The 12184-nt window shown below is 34.4% G+C and overlaps 1 protein-coding gene across 1 annotated transcript in view; it reads right to left on the bottom strand.

Moving 5' to 3' along the window:
• The window catches only part of LOC136035066 (uncharacterized), a 312741-nt gene that overhangs the window by 37473 nt on the left and 263084 nt on the right, over window positions 1-12184 (bottom strand). Inside the window, exon 8 of the mRNA XM_065717017.1 lies at window positions 6343-6577. Within this exon, the coding sequence (XP_065573089.1) occupies window positions 6343-6577 (235 nt within the window). The remainder of the gene's footprint in view (window positions 1-6342; window positions 6578-12184) is intronic.

Raw genomic sequence — 12184 nt, 5'->3', positions numbered from 1 at the left:
CAATAAGAGTGTAGCCTTATCTATCACTATTGCAATTTTTATTAGCACCCCTTATCTAAGGGGTACTATTTATTATTAATGCCCTTTAGATATATCTATTTTCCGCTTACCATTTTCTATCTAGAAAATGTGACTTATATATTATCGTAGCTCTTCAGACTAATGCGTCTTAATGCTCTTTCAACGAGCTAGAGATGCCATCACTTGAATTTAAGTGATTTTAATGTTCATTCATTTTCCCTTTGACTAAACTCTCTAAGAAACTCATCTAAAATCACAACAGAACGGAGGACCTAATCAGCATTGTTGCATTATGATTATACAGAGTTTGAATCTTATAATCTAGAAAATCCCTTGTGTAAGAGGGCGATAGCTTGGAATTTATTGGTGTAAATTAGGTACAATTCCGGGGAAGGGAAACAAAGTAACTGTCAGCTCTATCAGAAATACTGACATAGCCTTAACTTAAAGCACCAAGAACAGTGAAAATGGGACCTAGTTGTTTGGATTTGACAAGTGGAAACTTAAATAATCTTGAACATTTATTAAAATATTAGGAAAAACGGTACTGAATTACTAAAGAAAAAGATGTCCTATAAAATAACTCAGTTTTTGCTGAGAAAACAGAAGAGAGGGAAAAACAGTAAAAATTAATTAGAAAATATGAAATGTGAAAGCCGGTAAAACTTCGTTATGAATTAGCAATTGAATAAAATAGTTTAAACTAAACAGAAAACATTCTCCACTAAACGCCAAAAACATGACTTTTTTATTGTTGTAATTCTTCAGACTAATCTTTTTTAACGCAAGGAGCTAGAAATGTCACCATTTGCATTTAAGTGACTTAAATGTCCAGTCGTTTTCCATCTGACTAGTCTCTCTAAAGAGCTCACCAGACATTACAACAAAATGAAAGACCTAATCCACGTTGTTGCCGCATGATTTTACTGAGTCTGAATCTTACAATCTAAAAATGACTTGTATAAAAGAACGATAGCTTGGAATGTATTGGTATAAATTTGGTAGAATTCACGGAAAAGGAAGCAAAATAACTATCAGCGCTTTCGGAAATGCTGACGTTGGTTTTTGTGTAACGGATTTTTATAATTTTTATAAGAATTACAGCTGTGTCAGTTTGCATGTGACCAATTTAAACTGGATTTTCGGATTATTTCTTTCATAACAGTGTTTCCGTTCAACTAGAATTACAGAAAAACGAATAATTTAAGCTTTATGTTAGAAGGCTACGTAACAGTATAAAGCCGTAAACAAGGGAGTTGAGTGGTTTAATTCCCCCTACCTAAATATTTATCCGACTCGTAAAAACACAACAAAACTGCATATAAAGAAATTTTTGATCTGTTTTTGAAAGTGCAAACCAGTTGATTTTACAGTTTGATTTCTTGATACAGTTAAGAATTAACCAAGGGCTATTTTTTGTGTTTTCTTTTTTGAATGTAATTTTATGCCTGTTTCTTAAGCTTTTTATTAGAAGACAGGCATTAGAAAAGAGTAAAAAAAAATCAAAAATAAACTAAAAAAAATATGAAAATGTGAAATGCGAAAGCCGGTAAAACGTTGTCATGAATTAGCTATTGAATAAAATAGTTTCCATTAACTACCAAGCATTTTCGACTCAACGTCAAAAATATGACTTTTTACTATCGTAATTCTTCAGGCTAATATCTTATTAATGCACTTTTGACGAACTAGAAAGGTCACCTTTGGTATTCAAGTGAACTAAATGTCCCGTTGTGATTTAAGTGACTTAAATATCCAGCTGTTTTTCCGTTGACTAGGCTGACTAGGCTCTCTAAAGAACTCACCAAATATCACCAGGGTTGCAACCATGGTCAGTTCCTAAAGTACTAAAATTGCACAAATTTGCGGGCTACAAGACGATTTTCGGTGCTACAGTCAAATATTTTTTGAGCGTGTCGTAGCTTGCAGTGCGACAAGCGCATGTTCCATTTAAGTGTACTAGGATTATTTTAAGTCAATTTTTTCCTCTTTTTATGTCTGATTATTTAAAACTTAGCTCCAAACTTTTGAAACGAACACGGCAAAAAGGTGGTCCTGGCTATATCAACTTTGCGCTAATTTTCCGAGATAAAGACGGGAAAAAGGCGCTCTACGTTTTTTGTTAATTCCTTTGCCGTTTTTCAAAACTTCCATTATTTCATCCAAGACAAAAATCGTTGCACAAAAGTTCTCTGTAGCACGAAAGTGTTACTATTTGGTTATTCAATATAGTACGTTCTACAGTGCTACACATGATAAAATAGTGCTAGAATAGCACTTTTATGCTATAGGCGGCAACCCTGAATATCACAGAAGAGCAGAGAACGCAATCGACATTATCGAAACATGATTGTATTGTGTTTTACTATTTCAAGCTAGAAGATCATTGAGTAAAAGTGGGGTAGTTTGAAATTTATTGGCGTCAATGAGGTACAATTCAGGGAAAGGGAAACAAGATAATTGTCTTCTTTAGAGGAAACACTGACTTCAGCTATAGCTTCAGCTCTAGTAATCGGGAAATTGCATCGTGACACTTGAACAAGACAAAGGGTTCTTTCATACAACCCCTTAGAACCTTTGCTGCTTGCATAGACTTCACGAAAGCTATGTAATATTACGGAAAAAATTTGTCTTTAAAGTAGGCTGTAGACTCAACTCAAATGTAGAGTTTTATGGCACGTTAGTTTGCATTACGTTATGGAAAAGTCAATGTAGCGGTACCAAAACTGAATTTCGGGATGAGCAAATAGTAACTTTAATATGAATTTAAAAAAATTCCTAGAAAGCCTTTAATGTTTGATAAGAGCTTGGATCTCAATTCCACATTGTCTTGTATCATATTAAAGGACACTCCTGACTACGAAGGTCCTTGCGTTGGCAGGCCATGCTACGGCATGGTTCCAAATCTGGGTCCTGGACCAATTCTACATTATTTAATCCTTGAATATTGTGCTTGTGATGACTCTAGGCGATAGTTGACAGAGTTTTCTGGATACTCAGCCTTAGTTCACACAGAAAGAATGTTGCCATAGGCTATTCGTCAATCGCATAAATGAGAAATTACAGTTGTTTGGTTCACACAAGATTTTCCAATTGTCAAGCAATTACTGGCAAAATATTTGAAGTTTAAAGACTAGAGGCAGAAAGAAATTAGAATAATGTTTTACTCCTATACTTTCAGGAACAAAACTGCATTTTTTTTCTTTTTACTGTAAACCTTTTTGTTGTAGTGGAAAGCCAGAATCAGATTCTCAGCTAAAAGTAATTGCGTCTTCCTTTCATCTTCTTGATGTGTTATGAAACCTGCTGAAAAAATTGCTAAGGTGGCCAATGTACTTTATTTTTTTTTATCTTCATAAATTGCTAGACAGCTTTGACAAAGCAACTAAGATCGTTGAAATTGGAGATTAAATTGCAACTATGACCGAATTTCGCTGCTATGTGAACCTTGAGTGACGTTGGCGTTGTGTGAAAGGACATGCTTAAGCGTTAAGAGCTACACTAATTACAACATAACTTGGCCACTTAGCATAGAAAATTACGAATCAAAACCACTAAAAAGCCGACACAAGTTTCCACTAACGGGCAAAAATTTTCCACCAAGCAGAAAAAACATACATATATCGTCAGAATTCTTCAGGATAGAAGTCCCTTAAAGTGCTTTCAATGAACTAAGGTTGTTACAATTTGCATTAAAGTTGTTCGAATGATCAGGCATTTTCTCTCTGATTAACACTCCCTAAAAAACTCACCTAATATCGTAACAGAGCGAAAGACGCAATCAGCATTATTGAAATATGAGTCTATAGTATTTGAACATATTAGCGTGGAGGATCACTTGTGTAAGTGGACGATAGCTTAAAATATATTGTTGTAATTGTGCTACAACTCAGAAAAAGGAAAACAAAATAACTGTCAGATATACAGGAAATATTGACACAAGCTATAGCTTAAGCCTCAGTAATTGGAAAAGTGCATTATGATACTCAAAAAAGTTCTTTTACGCTGCCCCGAGGAACATCTCACGCTAGCATAACTTAAAACTTTAGGTTGCGGTGCGTTATCTTAAAGAGCAATGTTGTCTGTAACGTATGATCTTTCAAGTAGACTGAAGCTCTCCATAGATTCTTAAGTTAAGTAATTTGATGTTACGGAACGAGAAAATCATCATAGTTACAGCAACAAGAATTCCAGGGTAAATTATTACCTTAATTGATTTCGGAAATAAACTAACCAACAACTAGATAAATAACTCCTAGAATGCCTTTCACGCTTGATTAGAGCTTGCATCTCCATATCTATTACATAGTTTCTTAAGTATTTGAATAGCATTGTTCATGATGCTTAAGATGGTTTTAGGCATTTCTACGTCAGCTTTGCGTGGAAAGACTACTTGAAGTTTGAAAGGTTATACTAAACGAAACATAACTTAACCACTTCATGTAGTAGAAAAACCCTTAAAAAGTCATGATGAATTAGATACTGAATAAAACAGTTTCAAAAATCTCCAAAAATACGTCTATTCTAATCATCGTAATTCTTCAGGGTAATGTGTCTTAATACCCTTTCAACGGAGTAAAAATGTCACTACATTAAAATCACATTTTAATCACTTTAAGTCGTTTTCCTTTTGACTTAGCTCTCTAAAGAACTAATTTAAAATCACAACAGAACGAAGGACCTAATCAGCACTGTCGAACTATGATTCTATCGCTTATCAATCTTCTAATGTAGAGAACCACTTGGGTGAGAGGGCGATAAATGAAACTTATTGATGTAAATTGGGAAAAAGAGAAAAGGAGAGGGAAAAGGAAAAATGGAAAAATTAAAGAGAAAGGAAACAAAATAATTGCAGGCTGTAAGAATAAAATGTCGTATCCTTAGCAAAAGTACTAAGGACAGTGAGAATGGCTTATGATTGTTTAAAGTGGTTTTGTGGGAACTTGTACAACAAAATTTCTTCATAAATTACGAAAAGTAAAGAACCAAGATTTTTTAAAATGAAAATTGGCTTTAGCAGGAGTAAAAAAGGGGAGGGGGGAACAAAAACATATGGGACCAAGCGGCTTAAGTTGTTGCTTTGTTTGAAGGTGTAGAATGAAAAAGAAATCCCCTAAGAGACATCAAAATGCAATCGATATTTTTTTTTCTTTTCTTTTCTTATTTTTTATTTTTTAGTTGTTTTCTTTTTTCAATTTTTAATTTAAAAAAAAATTTCTCTTTAGTTTTTTCTTTTTTCTCTTTTTTAGTTTTCTTTTCTTTTTTTTATTTTTTTCGTTTTTTATAGAAGATAGTTTTTAATTCTTTTAAGTTTTTTTAGTTAGTTTTTTTTATATATTTACGTCATACTTAGTGACAGACAGACAGTGTAACGATAAAGATAGTGTAACGGACAGACACTACATTTATATATGTGATCCAAATCATGATTTTTAGATCAACTGATTCGATGTTCCCTCTTAGTATACGTGCTTGTGAAAACAATTTAAGGGGTAGTAATAATTTAGGGGCTCCATGGCCCGTGAAGCAGGATGATCACGAAATAGAATATTTAGATATTAAAATATTAATCTATGAAGCACATAAAATTCTAAACATCTACTAACAAAAATTGAAGGAAAAAATTAAAATAATAAAAAAAGAAAGCAAAAAAGAAGAAGAAGAAGAAGTGACAGAAGGAAAGAGAATTGATTAAGAAATGACTAAATCTACAACTCAAATAAGGTGAAAAGGGATTTCTTAGACCTGGTAATATATCTAAGATTGTAAGAATAATATATATATATATATATATATATATATATATATATATATATATATATATATATATATATATATATATATATATGTATATATAATGAAAAAGATCTACCTTTAACAGTTACAGTTTTACTATATATATATATATATATATATGTATATATAAAGAAAAAGATCTACCTTTAACAGTTACAGTTTTACTTTTAGTATTATTAATTCTATTTTACTATCACACTTACTATTTTGTTGTCACTTCTATTTGTCCATTTTTCAATAACGGAGAAACAGAGCAGTTCCTAGGAACGCAGAGCCCCAAAATTGCAGTGGAGGTGGGCATGTTTTCCTAAATCTAGGAGGAGCAATTTATTGTTTTTTTTTATTTTTTTTAAATACCAAAAAATGTATTTTCCAAAACTTTAGAGTTAAGTATGAGGGTAAAAATTTGGGGGGCATTCCCCTCTTCAATTGACATCCCTCCGTGTTCCAATAACAATTAGAAACAAAAACAGTTTTGTGAATATGCTTGTAGTTATAAACTATAAAAAAATAATAGCCAATTACCTTTTATGCCTTTCTCGTTTAGCCCACTTGTGCTTATGCCAGTATATAAACAAAAACACCGCAGATGTTCCTGCAATCTCTGATGCTAAAAACCCACAGACCACAAATAGAAAGCTGTATCCAAACTTATAAGTAAACATTGCAGGCTGGAGTGGTGACTTTGGACGGAGCTTGCCTCCAATCTCTGCTTTAAATCCAGATATGTACATTACAAAGCCCATGAGCAACAACAGACCTAGAATGAAGGGCTTTTTGAGTCAAAGAATTTCTTAGCAATAACTATGAAATATTTATTAAAACTCTTCATGCTAAAGGGAAAGAGGACAAAGTACCTACTTGAAGAGAGATGCTAATTTTCCCTCACTGGATTTTGAAAAAAAAAGTTTCTTTGCCCTACAAAATTCCAAGAATTAACCCCTTTCATCCATTCTAGTTCTGACTATGGTCATGTGAAGAGCCGAGAGCGTATATCTCTGTTTCCAAATTTTCAGTTAGTTTCTTCCGTTCATTAAAATCTTTTCTAAGGTTTCCGCTTGAAGAGGAAAGCCTTTGGGCTTTTTGTTCGTTATTGTTTTTGGTCGTGTCATTAAAAAGCAATATAAGATGATGGATGATCGTTTTTTTTAAGTTTTGATTTAACTTTCTCTCTTTCGGTCTAAGACTGAAGCTTGGAGATCAAATCTTAATGTGTTGGTTGCTCAGTTAGAGCAATTGATATGGTCGTTGGTTGTTTTGAAGGAGAAGAATATATGATCTCTAGGTACTACGAACTAGCTGACAGCGGCAGTCCGAAGTAGCTAAGAGTTTGAAAAGGCTTAAATATATAAGAACTACGTGTAAAAATTCTCATAAGCATAAAGAACGATAATTGATTGCAGAATTCTCCCACAGTGAAATAAATTATTGAAGTAACTCCCAAAAAAAAAACATCTCTATCTCAAAATTCACAGCATAAACAAATTCCAAATGAGGTATGTCTTTTCTAAGGTGTAAATCAATTCATACCTTTCCTGCCCATCCATTGGTAGTGAGATTTTCAATTTATTTATCAACACAGTAGTTTATCACAGAGCTTATTAACTAATAAATGAATCCGTTTACCAGAATTCTTCCACCAAATCTTCTAGTCTACCAAAAAACTTGATCTATTTCTTAAATATTATGCAACTGCTGAATCTTTCTAAGAAAAGCATGATTTTTCTTTTAAAATCCTTACAATGGTATAAATTTAGAAAGGAGTGACGTATATAAATTTAAAGTTTGTTCTGATTTCCTCATCTGCAACACCATGAATTACCGTGGAAGGTCGGGAATTTGCTTGTTGCACAGCAAGTACTGAGAACTAGTACTCTTCACAGTGAATAAATGGAGTGGGAGACTCAGATGCTATTTTGCAGCATTTGTGTGTCCCAGGGTCCCATATGGCACGGGCTAAATTGTCAAGATGGAATGAAAATGGTAAAAACCTTCATAAATATGTCTTCAGGTGTGAGAAAATGTACACCACTCTGTCGGACAAGCGCGCCAAATAATGAGAATATTCTTTTTAAAAATTGAACCTTCATGCATAAGTCTTGTACAAGTATAATGACTTGTTTTAACTCATTTCCTTAACACACCATCAACGAGCGTGGATTGGTCTCACAAACTTCTTAAAACACAGCAACTCTTCAGTTACAGCACAACGTCACGTGCGCTCAGCAATCTTATGCCTTGTTGAAGTCAAAATTGTTGCAGAAATGATAAATGAATACATGAACGGCCCTGAGTGGGGCCTTTGGACTGATATTCCGCTTCCCCATCATGTTATGTCGACATATTACCCTCCTTTAGAATAAGAGTCCCTCGGCGATTATTCAGTGAGCATTATCTGATGCAGAGTGAAACGTAAATTAACTCTTTGTAGTTCCTTTTTGTAGAAAGGTGAATGTTTTACACCTTATCGAAATAAAAATCATATCGGGGGTGTTTATCTAGACGCAGCCCAAGTCTGAGGACTAGGGTTCAAATATAATACTTTGACCTTCATAGGCAGAATTGAATCTTGCCTAAAATTAAATCAAATCGATTAAGGGACTGCTTATAGAGTGGTCTCTGAGTATCACGCTGTCACCGAGTTCAAAAAGGAAGAAATCAAAAAGATGTTGTGTCATCCCTTTAAAACAAACTTTTAAAATGAAAATGAAATTTGAAATCAAATCTAGGATTTACGACAAGCCGCTTATTCTTGTGGTCTTTATGAGTCTTGAAGTACAAAATCAGATGGTTTATCACACTCAAAATCAGTCTTTGAGCATTCGTTTTGCATAAGCAAGCATATTTGCGGCGTGATTTAAATGTCTATGTTATTGGTGAGATTTTCATTCATGAACCTTGACAGTAACAATTGTTATTGTCGGTTATTGTGTTATTGCCAATATTATTGACAATAACGATGGCATTACACACATTTCATCAGAAAATTGCTTACAGTTACAATGGGATTTCTTGCCAAATATTCGTTCTTGCCAACAAAAAATTACATGTCTGTAAGCTCAGGGTAACACTTAAACTAATTTAGACTTCCTCTTTATAGAAAGTTTCAATAAAAAAAATGTGGAGGTGCTAAACTTGGTTGAAATCAGAAATATGTTAGGAATTATGAACTGCTTAGTTTGAGGGCCTGATGTGGGTCAGAAGACCATACCCCAACCACCGCTAAATAGACATTCCACGCTTTTTTCAAATTTAGGTTATTCAGGAATGAATGAATGATTTTATTTAATGACTAAACACGTACAACTATTTCACTATCTATCTACAAAATACAACACATAGATTATATCACAAATACAGCTACAAAATAAAATCTACTAAACGGAACCAAGGGAATTGTTCTTCAGGAATCGTCTGAAGAATGGCTTCTGACGTCTACCTTTACACTCACACACTCTCAGTCCCATTCCTTTTAAAAATATTAAGTATAAAGGCGAGTTACCTTTTGTTGAAATGACCTATCGGGACAGCCCCAGTTTAGATCTTGGACCTGATTCCCCATAGCTTTATGTAGTCTAACCTGGAGAAAATGTAGTTTTTGCTACGAAATTGTGGCAAATAAACACGTTGCTTTGGAACCATCCCATGCTAGAAAGCATTAAAAATCAAAGTAAAAAGCATTTCAACCTAGAATTTTCCGCATCCCCAGACAGTTGCAATATTTTGGTCCAAAAGCTGCTATGGTGGAGGGAATCTTCTTTTCAAGCAGAAGACAAACGTTTAGAAACATTAAATTACAAAAACTATATGAAACATGTCAGAAATTCTATGCAACTAAAATAATTGCAAAATTTAGATGAAGCTTAAGCCTAGAGGACCTGCCAATCCTGCAACTGTGCCTACGACAAAATATATTATTAGGAAGAGAAAAACAAATTCTCCTTCAGAGCTACTGCAGGACTGGATGTTAACATTTGGCAACTTTTTTTTTTATCTACTTTTCAGAATATTGAGAAACAGGCTATTTTATACAGCTGTATATGAAATTGCAAGAAAAATTGTACTATAATCCCGCCTTTCTCCAGTTTTGGGCTTTTCACTATTGAATTCACGATTGAATAATTTATTTGCAAATGTGTATGCATTCCATGGTTTGGCTATTCGTTATCACGTAATAAAAAAGGGAGAGGAGAAAGAAGCATTAAAACAAAGAATACTGAATCAATAATGTGGCATTATAAAATAAAGGGAAAGTAAAGAAGATAAAGAAACGGCTTGTGTAAAAATGGTAGCTTTTTTAGAGACTGCCCTGTATTTAAAAGAAGTTTAAAAAAAAAGTTAAAAAAAAATTGAATGAAAAATTGTTACGAAATATCAGTACAAAGCCTAATATTCTTATTACAAAAAAAAAAACAAAAAACAAGAAACCTCATCTGAAAAATGAGTAAAAAACAAACTTTGGCTCTTTGACATGGCTGACAAAAAATTCAAAAATGTAAACAAAGAATCCAAACATACGGAAGCCCAAAAAATTGAAACTTATTGTAAAAACTCCACACATTACATTCACATATTTTTTTTCTTTCTTCTTTTTCCCCCTAAACGTCCCATACACAAAGACTGCAGCAAAAAGCAGAATCTGCTTATTGAATGAAGGAATTTAAGCCAAACCCCTTCATTCTATTCGTTTAAATGCCAACTATAAACTAGGGACTTGGAATTCGGCAGCTAGCTATTTTTTACGGACTTTTTTTTTCAGCGGCTCTGTGGAAATATTCCACTAATCCGTGAAAATACTGTACAAAAATAGTGGAAACATTCAACATCATGATTCATAAACCTGGCAGAAAAACAAAAAAACAAATTAAATATGGTAGAGAAATCAAAAATGGGCAATTTTTTTGCAAACCAAAGCTGAATGATAGAAATATCTTTGACCACTGAATGTCACAACTATGAAACTCTCTCTCTCTCTTGAATTAGACTTAAAGATTTTCCAAACTGGATACATTTGTGTCATCTGACTTTTTCCTTTCCCAAAAAAATTCCTCTCTTTTTAGGAGCCAGATTTAACAAAAGCTAAGAGCTCATATGGCACTTGAGACGAGGTTTGAAGAGCCAAGAGCTCATATGCATGAGCTCTAGGAAAATTCTAAGAATCAATAGATTAATTTAAAAGGAAAATCAGAGGCTTAATGCCGGTCGAGATTCAAAATAAGAGCACTGAGACACGAGGTCCTTCTAAATATCAAAATACATTAACGTATTCGATCACCCACTCGTAAGTTAAAAATACGTCATTTTTTTAATTTTTCCTCTCCCTTCAGCCCCCCCCCCCAGATAATTAAATCGGAGAAAACGACTTTATCAAGTCAATTTGTGCAGGTCGCTGACACGCCTACCAATTTTCATCGTCCTAGCACGTCCAGAAGCACCGAACTCGCCAAAGCACTGGGTCCCCCTAAATCCCCCAAAGAGAGCGGATCCAGTCCGGTTACGTCAATCACGTATCTACGAGATTTACTTATTCTACCCACCAAGTTTCATCCTGATCTCTCCACTCCACTGGAAGTGTTTTCCAAGATTCCAGGTTTCCCCCTCCAACTCCTCCAATGTCACCAGATCTGATCGGGATTTAAAATAAGAGATCTGAGACATGAGTTCCTTCTAAATATCAAATTTCATTTAGATCCGGTCACCCGTTCTTAAGTAAAAAATGCCTCAATTTTTCTAATTTTCCGAACTAACCCCCCAACTCCCCCAAAGAGAGCGGATTCAGTCCGGTTATGTCAGTCACGTATCTAGGACTTGTGCTTATTCTTCCCACCAAGTTTCATCCCGATCTCTCCACTCTAAGCGTTTTTCAGGATTTCCCGTTTCCCCTTCAACTCCCCCATATCACCGGATACGGTCGAAATTTATGATAAGAGCTCTGAGACACGAGTTCCTTCTAAATATCAAATTCATCAAGATCCGATCACCCATTCGCAAATTAAAAATTTCTCATTGTTTTGTAATTTGTCATCTCCCTCCAGCCTCCCAAATCGTTGAATCGGGGAAACGATTGCTATCAAGTCAATTTGTGCAGGTCCCTGACACGCCTACTAATTTTCATAGTCCTAGCACGTCCAGAAGTACCTAACTCGCCAAAGCACTGGAAATCCCCCCCGCACTCCCCCAAAGAGAGTGGATCCGTTTCAATTATGTCAATCACGTACCTAGAACTTGTTATTATTTTTCCCATCAAGTTTCATCCCGATTTCTCCATTCTAAGCGTTTTCCAGGATTTCCGGTTTCCAAGATTTCTGTTTCGACCCTCTAGGTCCCCGGATCAGATTCGAATTGAAAATAGAGCATCTGAGACATA

Source organism: Artemia franciscana, chromosome 1 (genome assembly GCF_032884065.1).
Source record: "Artemia franciscana chromosome 1, ASM3288406v1, whole genome shotgun sequence".
Classification (NCBI taxonomy): Eukaryota; Metazoa; Arthropoda; class Branchiopoda; order Anostraca; family Artemiidae; genus Artemia; species Artemia franciscana.
Note: the sequence above shows the minus strand (reverse complement) of the source record. Positions and strands in the feature narration are given on the sequence as shown.